The sequence below is a fragment of the Dromaius novaehollandiae genome, chromosome Z (genome assembly GCF_036370855.1).
Source record: "Dromaius novaehollandiae isolate bDroNov1 chromosome Z, bDroNov1.hap1, whole genome shotgun sequence".
Taxonomy (NCBI): Eukaryota; Metazoa; Chordata; class Aves; order Casuariiformes; family Dromaiidae; genus Dromaius; species Dromaius novaehollandiae.
The window spans coordinates 64,724,136-64,744,728 of NC_088132.1; the positions used below are offsets into that span (position 1 = coordinate 64,724,136).

General features: G+C 39.4%; 1 protein-coding gene across 3 annotated transcripts in view; it reads left to right on the top strand.

Annotated features, from left to right (window-relative positions):
* The first annotated feature begins 340 nt into the window (after nucleotides 1–340).
* LOC135324969 (interleukin-6 receptor subunit beta-like) overlaps nucleotides 341–20,593 on the top strand; it is a 34,243-nt gene continuing 13,990 nt past the window's right edge. The window contains exons 1-9 of one of the 3 annotated variants that reach the window (XM_064502182.1): nucleotides 341–514; nucleotides 7,974–8,054; nucleotides 9,117–9,428; nucleotides 11,256–11,388; nucleotides 12,589–12,749; nucleotides 13,104–13,255; nucleotides 14,994–15,153; nucleotides 19,023–19,105; nucleotides 20,307–20,526. In XM_064502182.1, the coding sequence (XP_064358252.1) occupies nucleotides 433–514; nucleotides 7,974–8,054; nucleotides 9,117–9,428; nucleotides 11,256–11,388; nucleotides 12,589–12,749; nucleotides 13,104–13,255; nucleotides 14,994–15,153; nucleotides 19,023–19,105; nucleotides 20,307–20,526 (1,384 nt within the window). In that variant the 5' untranslated portion in view covers nucleotides 341–432. Of the gene's footprint in view, nucleotides 515–920; nucleotides 1,131–7,973; nucleotides 8,055–9,116; nucleotides 9,429–11,255; nucleotides 11,389–12,588; nucleotides 12,750–13,103; nucleotides 13,256–14,993; nucleotides 15,154–19,022; nucleotides 19,106–20,306; nucleotides 20,527–20,593 lie in introns of those variants that run through there. The other 2 variants (XM_064502181.1, XM_064502183.1) reach the window with 2 other exon arrangements.

A 20,593-nucleotide genomic window follows, 5' to 3' on the forward strand; every position in this document is an offset into this window, starting at 1 on the left:
CCGCCGCGGCCGGGGAGGGGAGCGGGAGGGGGAGGCAGCGCTCCCGCCCCCGCGTATGCCCGCACGGCCTGGAACACACCTGGGGCGACCCCCGCCGCGGGGCCGCTGCGCAGAGCGGCCGCGGCCCGGCCCGGCCTTCACCCTCTTCCCGCCCCCGGCGCCCGCCAGGTGGAGAAGCGGCGGGCGGGGGAGGGGGAGGGGGAGGGGGAGGGGGAGGGGGAGCTGGACCCACCCCCGCCGCGGCCGCGCGAGCCCCTCGCGCCCCGCGTCCTGGCATCGAGGGGCGCGTTCCGGGAAGCTCCGCCCCCCGCCCCCCGCCGGCGACGTCAGGCTCCCCGCGCGCCAATGGCGGCGCGGGCGGCGGAGGGAAGGGCGTGGGGGAGGGGGCGCGGGTGACCGGGCGTCGGGCTGCGCGTGCGGGGCGGCGGCGCGATGGCGCGGCGCGGCGCGGCGCGGCCGTTATTTAGGGGGGCGTCGCGAGGCGGGAGGCGCCGTGAGGCGGCAGCGGCAGCAGGTAAGGCCCGGCCCGGCCCGGCCCGGCCCGGCCCGGGCGCCTCGCGGCCGAGGCGGTTTTTTTCCCCTGCTGTCCGGCCCTCTTCAGCCCCGCCGCGGCCTCTGCGCGAGGGGGGACCCGCCGCGGGTGGGGCGGGCGGAGGAGGAGGAGGGGGGCGCCGAGGCCCGTTTCCCCGCTCCGGTCGGGCTCGGCCGGGCCGCGCGGCGCGGGCGGGCGGGGCGGGTGGGCGCGCAGCCAGGGCTGCAGGGGAGGGGAGGGGAGGGGAGGGCGGCAGCAGCCCTGCTCTGCTCCCCGCGCCGGGCCCTCGCCTCCCGCCGTGGCGGCGGCGCCGGGCTGCGGCCTTCGCCGGTAGCCTCCCCGAGCGGGTCCCGGCGGAGGCGGGTGCCCGCCGCCCTCCCGCCGCGGCCGCTCGCCTGTCGCCGGCGGCGAGGCAATATGGCCTCGCGCGCTGCCGGACCGTTGTGGGCCTCCCCGCCGGGGGGACCGGGGAGCTTCGCTCCGTCGTCTGCCGGGTCGGTTTGCTCGGCCACGCTCGCGCTGCCCGGTGTGCCCCGTCTGCTGTGCTGCGGCGGGCTCGGCTGCCTCACTGAAATGGCACGGAGGGCAAGACTGTCGGGTTGGTTGGTTGTTTTATGGGGTTTTTCTTTTGGTAGAGTAGTTTTTAATGCTGACAGTTGTAACTAATCAAGATGTCGTGTGCCTCGCTGGGCTCGTGGCTTTCAGACTTTTTAAACAGTCTAATAAGTTTGAGCATGTTATAGGCAGGCATTTTCTTACTTATTGAAAAGTGTTGTTTTATTGTCTTCATTAGAACTAGTCTACTGATATCTCCTGGCCTGCAGACCAGAAGCTAGAAAACTGCTGATCTTTGGAGAGAAATGTCTCTGGCTTTACACCTGGTCAAACTACCAGAGGATTTCCTGTGGCGTTAGGGGTGCGGAGTGTGCAGCACGGGTCACCTGCACCTTCTGGGCTCTACTAGGTCTTACACTGGATTGCTGACACCCTTCCTAAAGAAAACTGGTGTCAATATGTCCAGTATGTCCACATGATGAAACTGAGGCACAAAGAAAAGCGGTTTGCCAAGCATGCTGGTAGTGGAGCTGAAAATCAATCCCAGTCTCAGAGCTTTCATCCTTGTTTTAGGCTGGCTAGGTGACTGCCAGCTGGTGGCTTGTTGCCACTTCTAAGGCCTCTTTGAAAGAGGAATGTGGTAATAGAATTATGTGAAGGTATAATTTTATCCTTAGTGATCTGTACTGTTACTGAGGGGAAAAAATAGGGCTTTGCAAACTGGAGGTAAAACACACTTGGGGGTTATAAATGAAAAAAGGATGGAAGAAAAATTCATATAACACAAAAATTAATTATACATGTCTCCAAATAGCTGCTCCTCTCAGAGGAAGAATGATGCATAAAATACCATCTGCTAAAAGCACATAACTTCTGTATCCAACAATCTTATAATCTGTATGTTGGTGCATCATAATGGGAAAGTGGGAAAGGATGATGAAGTGAGATCGCTTCGTAGAAGTAAAGCACTAAGAATATTACTTTGATTTTTGTTTGCATGTCTGAAAACATGTTCTCTTTTGGGAAAGCTCGTAGATTAATGTTTTTGTAAGAACATATATGCACATCTAGGAACCTCTCCAAAAAAATGGAGACCCACTGTCTCCCAAGCTGTTTCACTGGAGGATTAGTACTAACACAGCTGTAGGAAAAGAAATAAACCTCTTGGCAATGTTTCCATTTTCCTGCTGATATGAGTATTAGCAAGAACTGTCTGAATTAGAGAACTGGCACTGGTGATTGTTGATCTTGAAGGTTTGACTTCAAGGTGAGAACATTGAATAAGACCTTATTTTGTGTAGCTTTAGTTGCTTTTTATACTAGAGATATTATTTGTTAGCTGCAAAAAAAATCTGAAGTATTTCAGAGAAACTGGTCTGCAGTTTAAGAAGATAACAAGAATAGAAACTTGATTATTGTAAGCCAAAACTTAGTGTCTTGGAAGTATCTTGATCTGTTTAATCACTGCCCCTTTGTTTTGGGCTTTATTTTGGTTTTGTTTTGCTTGTTATTCTGGTGAGTGCTGTAGTAAAGCCCAAAAGGAAAGGAGAAGCTTCCACCTAGAGCTAATGAAATAAGTAATGTACAGAACTGACTCTCCCTGCTTGGTGAAAGGGAGGGGGAGGATTACTTGGTATTGTTTGTGTTTAGTTATTTTCAATATGAAAATGAATTTCAGAATATTTTGTGGAGATGGATCACTTTCAAGTGATTCTCTTTGAAGAAGTGTTTAGAGGTTTTTTGAGCTGCTTAAATACTTCCAAGAAGGAAGCAAGCTTGGAGGAAGGAAGGATGCTTGCTGATGAAAAATTCTTAATTAGAAAGCAGTTATTGCTTACATAATCAAAATCACTTGAGGATAGTTACAACTTTTAGATCAGCTTTAAGTACTGTCAGGCTTGTTATGAAACCTTAGACAGTAGCTGTTGTGCACAGTGTTGCTTGTATGTACAGTTTCCTTGCTCTGTCTACCTGAGCTATATGGACTCTGTGTGAGAGGTTACTGCTTGAAGCGCTAAATCTTTTTGAGGAACTCCTGAAAATCTGTGCCAGTACTCTTTGGGCTTTTGACTGATGTGGAAATGAGCTTTACTAGGTTTAACCCCTTCCTGTGGTGATCCTGCTGTTATCTATGCTCTCTGGCTTGGGAGATGGCTTTGGGGAAAATGGAGCTTTGGCTGCAGTCTCTGAAACTGAAGCTGTTGTTTGTAGGTCACTTGGGCAGTAATGGATTAGCTGTGTCCTCACACCTCTGAAGTGAAGAGGTGGTGATTCATCATATGATATATACCTGTATTAATTTGGGGATTGTTGTCTTGTTTGTTTAAAACAAGATTAAAATTGTATGTAAGGAATTTGCCATTGTTGCTCAGAATAAGTAGTGATATCCCTTTTGCATGAGAGGCTGATGTTTCTTTAAAAACTTTGTTCTTAACAGATTAGTTGTGTTCCTTTTAAAAAAAAAATAAAAATTGTTGCTACTTTATGCATGTACTGCTTGATTTTATGAGAGTTATTAGGTTTTCCTAGAACACTGCCTGAAGCATCTGTGTAAAGATTCAGGCCTAAATGGTTATTGCTTTCCTTTTGAGATGGTAGCAGGATATGAAGAATAATAGAAGTCCCATATGATCTAGAGATTAAATAAAGTGATCTTGCAACATGAGTTTCACATATCTGTCTTTACTGAAGTAATCTCAGCATTTTAACAGGTGTTTATTCCTCTTTAAGATAACTTACCTCTTGTGAGTTCAGGACTGTCACCAGTTGTAGTTCTAAACTGATAGTGTTGTTTTTACTGGGTAGCATTTTGACAGACTTTGATCTCTAGCCACTTTGGCAGCCTTAACTATGAAAATAACCTGACAAGCTTCTAACCAGTCCCTGCCCTTTCTCCCTCTGCCCCTAACTTTTATCCTTTTCCCCTCACTTCACATTGTACCTAACTGGATTTAGCTAGGGAAAAACCATTTTGCTTAGTGGTGCACAACTACTACATGGTCTAGATAAACCAGTTCATTTGCCTTGTTAGTGGATGGTAGGGATTTGGCAGCTGTGTGTGTGTGGGAGGGGGGTCATTGGTTTTTTGTTTTTGTTTAAGCTTCTGAGCTGGCCAGCTTATTCAACTGTATTTCAGCATTGGGAATTTCCATGTTAGATTCCTAGTAAACTGCACCACCATAAAAAAGGAAGCTGCTTTTTTTTGGCTGTACTGCCCAGTTGTTGAAAATACAGTGTGAGTTTTCTGTTGTCTAGACTTGATCTTAATTTGACTTAAGAATTGGTTAATGGTGAATTGTTGGCATTTAGCAGCATCTCTTTTGAATGAGGACATGAACTTTGAAACTTTGATACAACTTATATTCAGGTTTCTGCAGCTTTCAAGTTTTTATTTAATCAGAGTAGTAAACATGAGCCTCAATAGAAAACTCTCCTTCCTTACTCTAAGGTGAAGTGTGGCTGCTTGTTCTGTTTATTAGCCCTGCCATACTTTTTTATAACTTTCATCTAGACAAGATGGATGAAAGTGTTTAGTGTAACACTGATTCTTAAACAAAATTTAGTTCTAGTTCAGAAAGAACTAAACTTGTAAAAACCAGGGAGACTAACATCTTTTTTTAAAAGAGCGCACCTTAGAACAGACTGTCAATAGCCTCTTTGTGGGTTCAGAACTGTGTGGCTTCAATCTTGTGACTGAATGGATCAGCAGGGGAAATAATGAAATACATGAAAACAGTCTAAAAGCAGAGATAGGCTAACTGTGATGTAATTAGGAAGCTACAGTCACAACTATTAGTTTCCTTAGTGTATGCAGGTGGGCTTTTTCAGCTAGTCTTCCAGTACAGGTGTTAGAGTGTGATTCTGAATTCTCTTGACCCTTCAGGAGTTAAGTTCAGTACAATGATACTGTAAATTGTGGAGAGTTTTTCTGCTCTCTCAAAATAGATAGTAAACTTTCCAGAGTGCATAGTAGAGAATTAGGCTTCAGTTTCTCGTGTGTAAATCAGATCCACACAGAACAACTCACTGTTCTAGTCCAGCTCTGGAAAACAGTTGAAGTGTAGAGATGGCATTAATTTAAAAGTATGAAGTCATCTTATTTTGGTTTCTTATGCCAAACCTTATATGGCAGTGACACTTCTTTAGCAAAAGAAGTGATAATTCTTCATTGTTTACTTCTGTTGAGTTTTTTGCATATTTAAGTGTTGGCTTTTATGTACCTGCAAGTGATTCACAAAGTATATTCATTTTTTGTCTGATTAACCTGAGCCATATATAATTTTAGCACTAATAGTTTTTGAATAGTTTGATTGTTGAATCTGAAATAAGTTGTTACCAAAAGGAAAACAATTACCTTGCTAATGATGCAATACTCACAAGATGGGTATGTCCACTAAGCTAATGTGGCACTAGTCATGGTATTAAATGCTTTTTCAATATGGCATTTTTCCTCATAGAAAATTCTTTGTGTGCTGCACTTTCTTCAGTGTGAAAACTGCATCTACTGCTGTTCAGCAGTTTTTGGCAATTAGTGGGAAAGTGGAGCTGCTTCTCTTTTCTGCCTTCACAGTTAGCTTCAGGGTTCTCAGGCGATTCGGATCTTTCCATAACTCAGTTGTTCAACTTAAGTAACTTAGTCTTCCTAAAACAATAAGTCTTAAGTTGTATGCTTGATATTTCACAAGCTTCTAGTAGCAAGCAGTCGGTATGTTAAATGTTTAGAGTAAGTCAAGGCACTGAAACAGTTTCCTAATCACTAACTGCACTCAGTGTGTGAGACCCAAACCAACAAAGAGTACTCCTCAGACTTTGGTCTCATTCACCAAGTTATTCAAATTTGTGAAACCAGTTGGGATTTGAAAAAGCGGAAAGGCATGGGTGGGTGAGAACTTAGGTTTCAGATACTGAAAGACATTACATCTGTAGTAAGCAGAAATCAATTGGTTTAGTTCTCTTACTGTACACTTGTAATTATCAAAAAATTTTTTGCATTTAAATCTGTCTAATGGCTGTCATATCCAGCACAGAAAGGATACTTTAATACTGGAAAAAATAGCAGAGGTTTTCTTAATTCTGGACTCCATATGAATAAAGTCTGATATTAAAAATTCTATTTAGTAGAAAAGTATTTGTAGGGACAAATATAAATGCATGCTAACCTAATTGTCAAGTTTTCTGATCAGCTGTATTTTTAATTTAAAATTACTATATTTCAGATTTTGGTGGGTTTTGAATAATGGAAATGGATGGCTCTTAAGTGAAGTATGGATGCAAATAAAGATTCATGAAGTGATTCTAATGGCTCTCTTCAGTCCAAATTGAAACAAACACATGTTGGTGACCCCTACAATAAGTCTATTATAAAGCTTTGAGATCAGGTTTCTTTTAGTTGTTGATTTGTAATTCTTGTGAAAAGAAACTCATTACTGTGCTGCTCAGCTTGATTTGTAAAAACTAATGGCTTAGGATCCCTAATGCCTGAGGAATGGGGTTCCAGCTTGTTATTGATGTGTCAGTGCTTAATGATATCTATTCTAATCTGAGTGATCTATATGAAATTCCCACCTTGTGTCTTATCACTTTATTTGCAGGTAGTTTATTTTATAAAAATAATGACATCATATTTGATGTCACTTTAAGTTGCCCTTTTTCTTTCCCTTTCCTAATAGTAAATGCTGCGCCTGAATTTTGCTTTGGAAGGGACACTGTGGAATTAGGCAATTCACTAAAGTTTAAACCTTCATTTGAATATGCATGTAATTAAAGTTTTCTTTTTTTCAATTTTAAACATCAGATTCTGACCCCTAATAAAAAATGGAAAACATTCTTTTCTAGGGGTAAAGCTCAGAATAGTTTCAATAGAAGGTTTGTCAGGTCAGTGAAGATGCAACTGCAGAAGCAGGATTTCCACAGAAGTCTCATCTTGGATCGTATTTAGTAAAGCTGGAAATTCTAGGCTTAGAGCCTAGCTATAAGAACAATTTTAAGTCTGCTATTTGAGAATAACAGCTGTTCACTAGTATGCCTGGTTTATAAAGAAGGTCACTTGCCTTTAGTAATTTTGGGCTGCTTTGCAAATGCAAGCTGAGAAATCCAGAAGAGATTTTGTGGCTTCAAAGCACCTGGAAAGGAGGCTGTCCTGTGATGCTTCAGTTTCTCCAAATCATCTTGTGGAATTCTCAAAACCAAGAATAAGTGAGCTCTGCTCTAACATAGAAACAAAGAATATGATGTGTTAGTTTTCTAACTCTTGAGGAATTAAAAATTCTTTTGCAAGGCTTTGAAGAATTAGGTAATATTTTTTTTTCTATGGTATTCAATGATTCCTGATATAAAAGTATGTTGCTTCATAGTTCTTGGGTATATGTTAAATCACTCTTGTCAATGAGATGCTTGGTTTTGTGGTGAGTTGTTTTGAACCTTACATAAGGGTTTCCAGTGCCTTTGAAAGCTAGTGAAGTATAGTAACCATAGTCAAATTCATAAGGTAGTAAACTTCATAGGGCTCTGGTTTAAACCCTGAGCCATAGTGTCCTGCTCTGTTCTAACTGATAACATCACACAACAGCAAGCTGGTAAAATTTGTTTCCACGTCTGACACAGAAGTCTTCAGTTGATGCATTTCTTATATTTGTAGCTAAAGAGGCTTTGAACTACATTGGTACAAAAAAAATCCAATGTCTATTTGAGCAAACCAATGAGTAAAACAGAAAGAATATGCAACCTCTTTTTTTAGAGAGAGTAAGAAGGTACTAACTCTTTCTTTAAAGAAGAAAAATCACTGGGTACCTGAAAAATTGTCAAAGGGCAAATGCAAATACAAATTTTAATTCAACAATGACCTTAAGAGTAGTAGCTTGAATGAAAATTTCTTTTTCTATTACAGGAATTCTGTGCAGCATGTTTTCTGGGTGGAACTTGGTGGCCCATGGCTTATATCTGTTCTTGAATGTTTGTTTTCTTGAAGGTAAGACTTCTGTCTCAAACATAAGACTTGTAGAATGGTAAGAAAATGAAACATTAAATTATAATACTGTTTCCATTCATAAGTGGTCTGTGTACAGAGATAGTGAAGCTGACTTCCTTCAGTGGAAGGCTGCGTTCATTCCACTGGCACCATAGCATTAGTCATTCTAACAGACCAAAGTGGTGAACTCGGTCCTATAGAGTCAAAAAACTTGAATATCATGTGATTTAACTTCACATGTGCCAAACAGTAGCTAGATGAAAGCCTGTCTTGGTCAAACTAAACAGCAATAAACTATTCATAAGCTTGTGTTGTAGGCTCTATAATCAAGATTTGGGCCACTTCTGTTCTGTAGCACATGATCATCTTAAAGGTGCTTAGTATGGCTATTGATTCAAGTCAGTATCTCAGTCAGCTGACTGTTCATCTTTAAAACTGGACGCTGACTTTTTTATATATGTGGTTGCATAGCAATAGTCAGTTTGTGTGGAAGCTTCTTTATAAAGAAAATAGTGTTATCAAATGTGTAGAGTTCACTTTAATTCCCAAATACTTTTAAAGTATACATACTGAAGCTTTCAAAATGGATGACTCAAATATTTAATTGTTAGTATGTGACTTTTCTAAAAACTAGTCAACATAAAAGATGCATGTTTATTTCAAATTTTTTTGTTCAAAAGGTATTTTCTGCTGAGGAAAAGTTAAATATAAGGGTAACCTCAAATATGTTGCCTTCATCCTTTGGAACATACCAAACATTCAATCTTTGATTCTTCTTCTCACCCTATTTAAAGGCCCTTGTAATTTAATTCACCTTTTTCTTGCTTGGTAAAATGTTCTTGCAAGGCCTAGGGAAAACCACACTGGTTTTGCCCTTTATATCTGTCTGTACTTGGTGATTAATGCATTTCAGTTTTACAACTGTCAAGTAAATAATTCATTTCCTGCCTAGACACATGGTGTAAGACTTTTCATGTTAAATAATATTGTACCAGAGTAATGGTTATGGAATTCTTTATATTCCAAAAAAACCCGACCAAAACTGATGCTGCTGTTCTTTAGTTTCAGGTGGACTTGTGCAGTCATGTGGCCACATCATCCCAGAGTCTCCTGTCTTGGCCCTTGGTTCCAATTTCACAGCATTATGCATTCTGAATGAGAGTTGTCTTGACTTTGGCAATATATATGCTAATCAAATTATCTGGAAAATTAAAAATAGACTGGTACCTAAAGAACAATACCATGAAATAAACAGAACTGTTTCCAGTGTCACATTCAATGACACTTCTTTACTTGCTACTCCTCTGACATGCAACATTCTAGCAGATGGACAGATTGAGCAGAATATTTATGGAATTACAGTTACATTAGGCTGTAAGTACCTTTTTCCTTGCCTTTTATTTTTGTCTGAAGCATTAACTTCTAGGAAAAATCACTTCTGATGAAGAATGTAAATAATAAAAAGTATACATGTTGTGAGACATTTATTTCTACTCACTGAATCTCTCCTGAATACACGCCTGAAACACTATCAAGCTACATGCAATCAAAGCTGGTAGAATAAAATTTTCTAAAACAGAAAATACTGTGACGTATTTCATGTATGGAAAAAGATTGTAGCAAGAAGACTAAATTTTGGAGGGAAAATGCAAGCTTAAGCAAAAGAAATCCAAGTCAAGAAACCAAATCTTCCTTAGTTCTTGCTGGTATTCAAAGAAATAAGGTAAGATATGCATCCTTCTTCCACAACAACCTTATAAACTTAATGTTTCCATCAAAGGGCTGAGAAGGATATCAAGTCCATCTGTAATACTGATTCATAAGTGAGTGTCCTTAAAAATAGAGTACACTATTTGAATTGCTCTACCCTTATACTTAAGAAAATACTTTTAACTAATTTTAAACTTTTCCTGTTCAAGCACTGAATCATTTGCATAGTTCTCAGCAATTACTCTTTGAGACAAGATTGAGATATTGAGAAAGTAATGCGAATGAATTGGTAACAGTGTATAAAATGACAGGTCAAAGTATGTTCATGAGTGTCCTTTGTGGGATATGAACTACTAATGAATTATAGCCTCCCAATGCTAGCAAAAGGTATTACAGCTATCGCATGTTCTGCATACAATAGGCTGCCTTGAATTCACTATTTTAAAGTGAGAGTTCTACCATGAAATAGAAAAATGAATTTTTCCATTCAAAGTTCTGATGAGTAAATTTCTGAGCAGAAAAGAAGGGACAGACAAAATATATGGAAAGTTGAGGATGGGGTAGAATATCTTAAACTGAATGGCAGTACTGCTAGCATTCTACAGGTAATTCATATATGCATCTTGTGAGGTGCACTTGTATTTAAAGCTACTCTATTTTCATTCTGTCAACTGAGGAGAATTGCTCTAAACAATGACAGTAGGTTTGAAAAGAATATGGTTATTCAAGATCAAAACTAAAAGTCTTTATGTAAGTCAGAAGTTCTGTTCAAAGTAAAACTGAAGTGATAGGATTCAAGTGTATTACAGTGGTAAATATTCTCAAAGCTAGAAACAAACTCAATATTGTCATTGTATGTTACAATTTGAATTTAAGAAGTGAGAGAAGTAATTCAGCTGCTCTCTGGAGGACATCTTACACAATACTAAAGTGCATTGCTGAGGATCACTTATCTTTTAATGTAATTGGGGGGGGGGGCAGATTAAAGTGTCTGTTCTCCATAGTTTGGGGGAGAGGGGGTGGAGAATAGACCTGTCAAATTTGCCTTGGAGCTCAGTTTATTAGTAGAGCCAGTATATGCAAATGTTCATTACCCATTAACTTTTTTCTCTGCAACTAAAATGGATTTAGTACTATAGATTAGAAAGGGTTGATATCTTTTTCTGCCCCAAAGAATGGGAAATATTTCATGCTGTTCCTCATTATCAGCTGCTTGTTCCCTATATTGCCTACTGTTTCTCAGAACACCTGATTAACTCCTTGACTTCCATCACTAGATGGTCTCTAGTGCTTTTTACCCCTCCTTTAAAAAAAGTCCTTTAAAATATACATGTGTATATATATTTAATATCTATTTACATATACATAGATATAGATACAGAGATATAAATATTTCTGATGTTCACTGAAATTGCTCTAATGGGTTACTTAGTGTGATTCTTAGTGTTAAAATGTGTTTATGGACTGTCTTTACTAACCTTTTCCATACAGTGCCGCCAGAGAAGCCAAAGAACTTAAGTTGCATTGTGCATCAGGTGTCAAAACTTACATATCCTATGACTTGTACCTGGAACCCTGGAAGGCATACATTCCTGGACACTCAGTTTAGGTTGAAATACAGGTGGTAAGTAGCTCTAAAAAGTACATCTACATCATTTTGAAGAATGTCTTGTAGGCTAAACTAAACTTCTCTGAAATTTCTTGATGCTTAGAAAAATCCAGTTTTCAGAAACATTGCTGCCTCTTTGAGGGCAGGGGAGTGTTAAATAAGTTCACATTTTAAGTAATTGAAAGTCAGACTTCAAACTTTGTTACTGCATTTGTTTTAGTAACACTGTCTCATTTTTCTGTTTCTCAAATGCACCATTAGCATGGCTTGAGTACTATAGACATTAGTCATTAGGTGGCTGGACCCAAATTACCTATTTTTACCTGTTTGTGGTGACTGTTCTATCCCATGCTAAAAAAGTAAAGAAACCAAAATATAGCGACTGAATCCTGCAGAGATGTTGTCTACTTTGTACTCCTTAAGAGCTCAGAATGGTGTTTGAGGAGCATGTTCTTGTACTGCTTAAATTTAATCCTGACACAGAAGCTTCAGCCAAGAGTGGAGTCTTTCCTGTGCGAAGGCAAATATTTCTTTCAAACTTTTCAAATGGCCTCTTGTAGTTTAAGATGGAGTGGACAGAATTGTTGTTGCCCTCTGGAGAGAGAGAGGGAAGTGGAAAGCTGTAGGTAGTCATTCCCCTCTTTCAAGTATTTTGATAATATAGGAGTGTAGTAGAAACCATGAATAGATAGGAAACTTACTTAGCATTAGTTTTCTTTAAATGCCCTTAAAACTATCTCTGTGCTGTTAGTGCAGTAGAAGATGAACAAAAATAATGATGTGTAGTAGATGTAACACTCTACCTAGAAGAGGGTATGCTGTTAACAAAAAATAGGCTACCTCTTTGAATGCATGACTATGCTTTGATGTTACAGTTATTAGCTATATTGCTTATGATTAAATGTACCAATTCTTGAACTTTAAGCTAGTGGGTTTTTTATAATACTTCATAATTACAGTAGCTTAGCCTTTTTAAGGTATGAGACTTGGAATCAAGAGATTGCATTCTAGTTTCTATTCTAATGCAGCCTTGTGTTTATGACTGAGGAAGCTGCTCTAATCTCTTCAACTCTTTCCCCCTTACAACGAAGATAATGGTAAAGAAGGGAACATGAGCTAAACTGATTACTGTTCATGGAGTACTCTGATCTCCTTGAAGACATTCTCTGAAGAAACCAAACTTGCTGCTTGATACCTTGTTTTTACTTCGTTCAGGCCACGGGAAGATTTTCCTGACTGCATACCAAAAGATGTGAATAATTCTTGTACCATTACTGATGTTCAGTTCTTTGTTAACCTGGAGGTCTGGGTAGAAGCTGCAAATGCTCTTGGCAAGGCTGAATCAGATCGTCTTGTTTTTGATCCCATTGAGATAGGTAACTATATACCTCTTAAAGCTTGAGTAGCACATAAGACTGCTGCCTCTGTGCATATTGCTGGATCAGTATATTAATGCTTCTTCAGTGTAAAATTCCTAATGTTAGCAAAATATTATTGTCTAAACTTGAACTATGCTGGACAAAGTTAGGGGAAGGTGACAGATTTACTTGCCATTCATATAGGAAGTCCTTGTTAAGTAGTCTGATTTAGAAAGTAGTGTAAAGTAGCAGCCACTTCTGCTTGTGAAAAGTCTTAATGATAGCAGAGTTTTGTCAGCATAGTGTACCCAGTTATAGAGGCATAATAAAACAATGCAGCTCTAGAGTTGACTTAATTTTTTTCTCTTCTAGTGAAACCACTGTCTCCGCATAACTTATCTGTCAACTCAGGAATATTGCCTACTGTTCTGAAACTGTCCTGGGAGAACCGGATTTCAGCAGCTGTGATGAAACTGAAATTCAATATTCGCTATAGGATCATTGGTGAAACAAATTGGATGCAGGTAACACTTATAAGTATTGTCTTGTCACTCTTATGGTGCAACCCAGAATCCATTTGCTGAACTGCAGCAGAAGTTCACTTACTGCTGTAATTTAGAGTGTTCAGCTCCCCAAGAGTCTATCTGGCCTACTCATGAAGGCAGGGGTGTAGGTGAGCTTTTCAGTGGTGATTTTAACCAGAATATGATGCCCCTTTTGCCTTTTTTGGTGGACTTGTCAGCTTTCCTCCCTGTCATGCTGAAGTATGTTCTGCATTTTTATTCTGTACATGCAATAGCTAGAACATCAACTCTGGACTTCCTTTGCACATGCAGAACTACTGATCTAAAATCCACTTAAAGCTTGAGCAAACATTGTACAATCCTGGGATGTGCTTTTTGAACTTGCAGCACATATGCAGGACAATCATTCTGTATATGTGCTTTGATGCAATAAAGACACTGGAAAAGAATGAGTATTCCTTAACTGTAGTGCACTGTAATATATAAACATCATATCAAGAGTTGTCTTCATTCTTGTTTTTTCTGTGTCACTGTCCTTGGGCATGTCCTCAGTAGCTTCTCATTTTTTGCCTTTCCCTCAGAGCATGAGCATTACAGAAACACTTGTCAGTTCATCGAGATCAGCCCCTACTTGGTTTCAACATACAAGCCCAAAAGCATTCTGAATTTCAGATCTTGTTGGAGTGAAGGCTGCTTCTGGCTTTCCAACAGGTGGTGTTTGAAGCAGGTAGCATGAAGCTGCTGCTTATGACTACTGCAGTGTATTCCTTTAGAGGAACTTTCTGAGCTTCAAACAGATTAATGCAGCAGACTCTTATGTTGATGTCTTATAAAGCACTATCCACTACACTTTATTCTGCAGCTCCAGGATCTGTCCATGTATTGCATTGTTGAGTCCTTTTAGCCTGTCTTCCCCTAACACAAGCAGTAACTCTTAAAGAACTGAACTTGTTTGGCTGGGATGATAAAATTTGAGTAGTATCTTCAGCTAGAATACCAGCCTATTAATCAATGCTCATGGTTCTTTGCCTTCAGAATTAGCCTCTTGAACTTTCAGCATATGTGCTTAACTTGTGGTCATTTCTGTTGCAGGTGAAGGGTTTCTTTGGTGAATGATTGCAATGTGAAGTTGCGTGTGATTGAGTCAGAGTGTGTGTGTGTCTATTTACAGAAGCTTACCTATTTCCATACATATACAGTAGGAATCTTTTTCTATGTCACTGGAAGCAATGATCCAGAGTTATCTAGATTGATAGGCTTCTAGCATAGCTGGTTTGCAACTGATAGTCTAGCAGATACCCAACAGAGCCCTGAAACATGAGGCAGGATATTATAGATCAATAAGTAGAAGAATTCTATGGGAAGGAAGAAATTTTGTACAATTTGTCTGCCTCTGTTTTAGCATAAACTGATTGAAAATGAAAGCAGATTATAAAAGACTGTTCTGAGATAGCTGTTTACATATTCTAGGTTTGGTTTGGTTTACACCTGAGTAAATAAACACACTGCTGTGTTTGGTTCCTTCCCAAAATAGTGGTTGAATTAAGGCTTTTGGAAATAGGATGAAGAAATGCAATGTTGTACAGAGTCTGTAGTATATAAAGGTGTCAATAGTGAAGCTATTATAAAATAAAGCTGTTTTTGTTGAGAAGCTCTCTTACATGGGAGCTGTAGTAGTGTAGAACTGAGCTTTTACAATTCTTGGTCAGTGCCTCTAAAAATCTTCCTTCCCTTACAGGTCCCTCCTGAAGATACAGCCTCACCAAGAACTTCATTCAGTGTTCAAGGTCTCAGGCCCTACACAGAGTATGTATTTTCAATTCGTTGTATGAAGGAAGATGGAGTGGGCTACTGGAGTAACTGGAGTGAAGAAAAGAATGGGGTGACAACTGAAGATAGTAAGTAAGGCATGACAGTAGGTCAGTGACTCTCAGTGTGCAAGTGCTCAGCAGTTTGTCAAAAGCCAGCTGAAATTCTGTATCCTTATTTGAGCTGTTTATACTTGCAACAAGGCCTCTCCTGAGTTGCTTTTAATACTGATTAACTTGACAGGCATTTCAAAGAGCATGAGAATAACTTTGCTAACAAGAACTCATGTTTTCAAAGGAGAAAGGTTTTGTGTGTATGTACCCCCTTTCAAGGGCTGCTGGAGTATTGCTTTTCTTATTCTGAGCTTATCCTCTGTTGTAACAGAATTTACTCTGCTTGTATGAAAATCTTGGTAGACAAACACTTATTTTGTAACTTAAGGTTCAGGAGGGTGCCAGAAAGTCACAGGGGAGCAGATATCAGTAAATATGGACTACAAGATTCTAGTCATATGGTATACGTAGACTTCTTGCCAAATTAAATAAAATAAAGAAATAAAACACTATGCATATGGGATGTGTAGCTGCTTGTTCACCAAAGAATCCAAATAACATTTCTGTTTTGCTCTTAACATCTTTCCTAAGAAATTCTGCATCTGCAATACTTTGTCACAGCATCACTTACACCCGTGTTTTACACTCTTGCATCCACTTGTTCACATTATTCTATCCACAATAATCAAGGGTATTATTCTTCATTATGGGAGGATAAGAAAGAAAGGATGCAATATAATGACCCGCTCATTTTAAGCAAGATTAAATCTGTATGTGGAAAATGGTTTTATTTGAGTATATTTAATCACAAAGAAATTACTGTTGCCTTACACTTTTCCTCCTTGGTGACTCAGTCATTGTTGTCTCGTAGTTCTAGGCTTCCAGCATCCTTTAACTTGATGCAATAGAGATGAACACTGAATTGTTGCTATCATGCTTTATTGAGGAAGACTTTTACCAGTTGTAACTATTTTTGGGTCAGTGTTTGGATCATGCTTAGTCTTGTACAAAAGCACTTTGCAAGAAGCATATGCACAACATCAAAGTGTTAAAGCAGTTATCTTTTGGGTAAGTTAATCAAAAAATAGCTAGGATTAAGCAAACCACTAGGCTAAGCCTTAATAAGCTTACTGACCTGGAAAAAAAGTACTGAAGGGCCTTTGTCAGTCAAAGATCAGCTTTCCCTGCTTCCTGGAATAGATACTCAACATTGGTAAATCATCCACCAAATCATCCACCATTGTCATCATCCACCAAATCCATGCACACTACAACCAGCTCATTGAACCAGCTTGACCGGCCATCCACCTCCTTGTGACATTTTAGTCAGTTGTAATGATACTGTCCACTACCATTCACCTGTATGTTCTTCAGTGTACAGTTTCAGATTCCTTCAGAGCAGTGGCCCTGGGACTGTTACTGCACTTGATGTCTGCTGATAAGATCTTTATCTATCCTTTGCATTCCACAGCAAATTTTTTAACCTCATTCAGCGCTTGCGGTTGCTCATCAACATATGCATTGCTTTTACACCAGTAAAAATATGCATTGTGGCATTAAAATAACTACAACCAAATGTGCTATGACATTTAACATACTTTAAAGCTCATGGAGTCATTCCAATAGTATCTCCTACCAGTGATGCCTTACTGTCTCTGCACTTCAAGCAAATTCTACAGGATCTCTGCAACTGAGTTTTGCCAAGGTCATTAGAATAGCATGTTAAGTATTTTCTGTTAGGTGATTTGGGGAGCTGGTTGTTTTGTTTTGCAACCTATTGTAACTTAGCAATTGTTGCAGCAACTATAAAGTCATACAAAGGAAAATTACACAACAATTGAGTAGTAATTATTGGAACACTGACATTAATCTCATCCATGTATGTTACAGTATGAAAACAACCACTTTCAAATAATACTAGATTCTTAATTTTTCTAATAACATGAACAAAGCTACATGCAGTGTATATACATCTATATATTTTGCCCTTTAATTGTGACAAACTGGATTTTTTTTTTTTAACAAAAGTTGCATGTTGCACTGTGTATGTCTGTGGAATCCAAACTGTAATCTCCACGTAGAAGCCCTGGGCTTCAGTGTCTAACTCAGTCTTTCTGTGGTCTGCTTTCCTCTTGTTCATCTGAATAACCCATTTCTTAGATTGAACTGAAAATAATTTAACATCATTAACAGATACTTACGATTGGTATCTTTCTCAATCTGAGCTTCACCAGTGTCAAGACAACCCGTGGTGGTGTATTTGATTTTCACTAAAGGTAGAATGAAGTAATTTAGTGTTCAGTAAGCTGTTGGGGAATAACTGTGTTACTAGTTCTTGTGAAATACAGCAAATGTAAGTATTATCTGTTTTCTGCTGGATAAAAATGACTCTTGCCTTTTTCTCCTGCTGTGCTTGCTAATTAGTTGGCATTGTTGCTATTGTAATAAACCTGCAATGACATGACTTCCCTTTCTGAGTTTGCTCAGGGACAATTTCAGAGGCATGGTACCCTCCTGCATGTGATTAGATACACATGCCAATTTATAGGATTGTAGAGTGTCTCAGGTTGGAAGGGACCTCAGGAAGTCTCTAGTCCTCCAACCTCCTGCTCAAAGGAAGGTCAGCTTGGAGGTCACACTAAGTTGCTTGGGGCTCTTTCTCAAACCTCCAAGGATTAAGACTGCACAGCCTCTCTGCACAGTGTGTTCTACTGTTGGGCTGTCCTTATCATGAGGACACAGGCATTATCAGGAGCCCTCCTTTTCTTTCATTGTATTTAAGATCCTTAGCCCTAGACCACATATTCCTAAGACAGAACTAACATTTTTCTTTCAGTTTGAACATTGCACTGATGACTGCATACTGTGTAACTTCTACTGCCTTGCTCTCCATAAAAATATAAATACAGCTAAGATTAAGACTGGAAACGCTAACTGTATCCACCATGAATTATTTTTTCTAAAGATCTGACAGTAGCTAAGACTTGTTCTTGATCTTTTTTTTTGTCTCCTTCCAACTGTAGGACCCTGACAAGCAACTTTAGGTGGCAAACCTGTGCCAAAATTTTACAGTTTGTTTTCATAGCACAGCTGCCTATTGCAAAGAGCACATTGAGAAATGTACCTACATAACAAATGATTAATAATAAAAACGCAATAAAACAACTCCCAGAGAAAACACAGACAATCTAGCAAGATTATCAGTGTAACTGCATTTTAAGATCGATCTTTCTTTCTGTCATGGCTAAGGCCTTCTCAAAGGATTGGCAACTCTCTCTTGCTCTGTGCAGTGTAACAGATTAATTCATTTTATCTTGAAATTAAATTTGTAGTGGAAATCTTTTAACAGTACTCACACCAAGAAGTATTGTAGTATTGTACAAAGTACTGTGGTTCTGCTGCCCTTTCTGGATAAGATATGTGGAAAATTAGGGACTTATGACAGTAGAAACCTGTCAGCTGATTAACTCTTTTGCGCTTCCTTTTTTTAGCTGGTCTGATCTTGAGACCCTCTGATCTTGAGGGGTGTGCAGGGGGGAGCAGCATACAGAAGTGCCTCTGGACACAGGCTGCCCAGGATAGATTGGTCATGCCTTATTTTGCACTGTCTTGTGCAGTCCATTACTGCAAATGCTCAACGTGGTGATGCTCAGTAACTTTGGCGTTGGTGCGCTTAGAATTGTACTGGTGTTTTGCTCATCCCTTCAAGAAACCTTTCCATGAGGGTTTTCCTCGTAATGTACTAAATATATTTGCATTTGTATCATGAGGCTTTCAAGGGAATAAGGAAACAATTTGTATAAGCTTTTGAAAAATGGAGGTAAGAAGCTAGTTGTAGTAAAATGATGAATTGAAGCAAATTGAGGAAAAATATTTCTATTCTTAAGCGTTGTTTCTTTCATCAGAGCCATCTAAAGGGCCACCTATATGGAGAATCATTGATGCTTCTCACTCACCAGCTTTCTGGACTGTGCATCTGATGTGGAAGGTAAAGCAAAGTGATAAACTGCAGGATTTGAGCATTGTTTTACACATGATTTGAAGTGAAAAAACTTTACCCCAACAAACTTGAGTAGATAGCTGGGATGGTACAGATTTTACTGACACTAGAAGTAACTTTGATTTTTCATAGCTACCTACTATAAGAGGTATACTAAACAGATAGATACAAATGCCATCAGTTAACTGGCACACATCTGCAAACCAAAGTATACAGAATCTACTTTAGCATGATCTGTTCTGATTCCTCATCTACTGTCTTTAAGTAGCTTGTGGAATTAGAAGCTTTCACTTGAACAAAATAAACTTTCATGTTAAACTTTCTGCTGTATCCTGCAGCTTTTTTAACACTGATTGGACAGTGATCCTCTAGCTTCAAAACTGAATAAGCGTAAAGATGTTCCAGAGACCAGATTTATTAAATACAGCATAGTACTTTTGCATGCAGTAGTTCTTTGCAGCTAGCTGACAAATTAGTTCAAAGTTGAGAAACTGAATGCAATTATGGTCAGTCTCCATCTCCTGCTTTCTTCTGGTCTGTGAACTTTGTGTCAAATTTGACCTAGCTGTCTTCCCCCCCACCCTGCCCTTGGTGCCTTGGGTGAAGTTATACATACATTGATACTACATCATGTTCTGCTCTAACTTGTATATCCCACATGCCACTTCTGAAATTATTAATTAGCTCAGCATCTGGTGTCAAGCGATTAGTTTAGCAAACTGGTGCTATTGTTAAACTATTAAGTTTACCTTTTTCAACAATTTTCTCTAAATTATCTGAAAACTAATACTGTTACAAATAATAGAGAAACAATTTTTTTTCTACATGTAGTAAAAGAAAACTACTCATGCTGTTTCATATTCAGATGCAACCTAGATTATAACCTGAGATTTGTTTTATACCCTTGTGCTGTGAAGGCACACAATGCATGTTTCATCCACACAGCTTTTTATTAGATTACTATATGAGATTGTGAGCAAAGAAAAGGACGATTTAAACAAGAAATAGTTCTGAAAATTACTGCTTTACAGAAATGAACTCTGAATTTGTTTGCACTTTTCTCAAACGTACGGCTATTCAATCTATATAACTTGTTTTGCTCTCAAGCATTTAAACTAATCTTCAAAGACACTAAAGGTTAAGTAACGTTAGTTCAGTATCAGTCTAACAATAGATATGTTTCTAACAGGCATTGGAGCCATTTGAAACCAATGGAATAATCTTGCGGTATGAGGTGACTGTCAGAGCTAAATCACCTCTCATCCGTCCACCAGAGAAATACAACGTTAATACGACCAGCCTTACCTTAAAGCTGCCAAACGGAACTTACGAAGTGACTGTGATTGCCCATAACAAAGCTGGGGCATCCCCTTCATCAGTTTTACTTATCCCAGCAAGGAATTCAAAAGGTTAGTTTCCTAGCAGTCTCTCTTAACAAATGTCATGCAGACACATTTGAAAGTTATCAGAAATCTT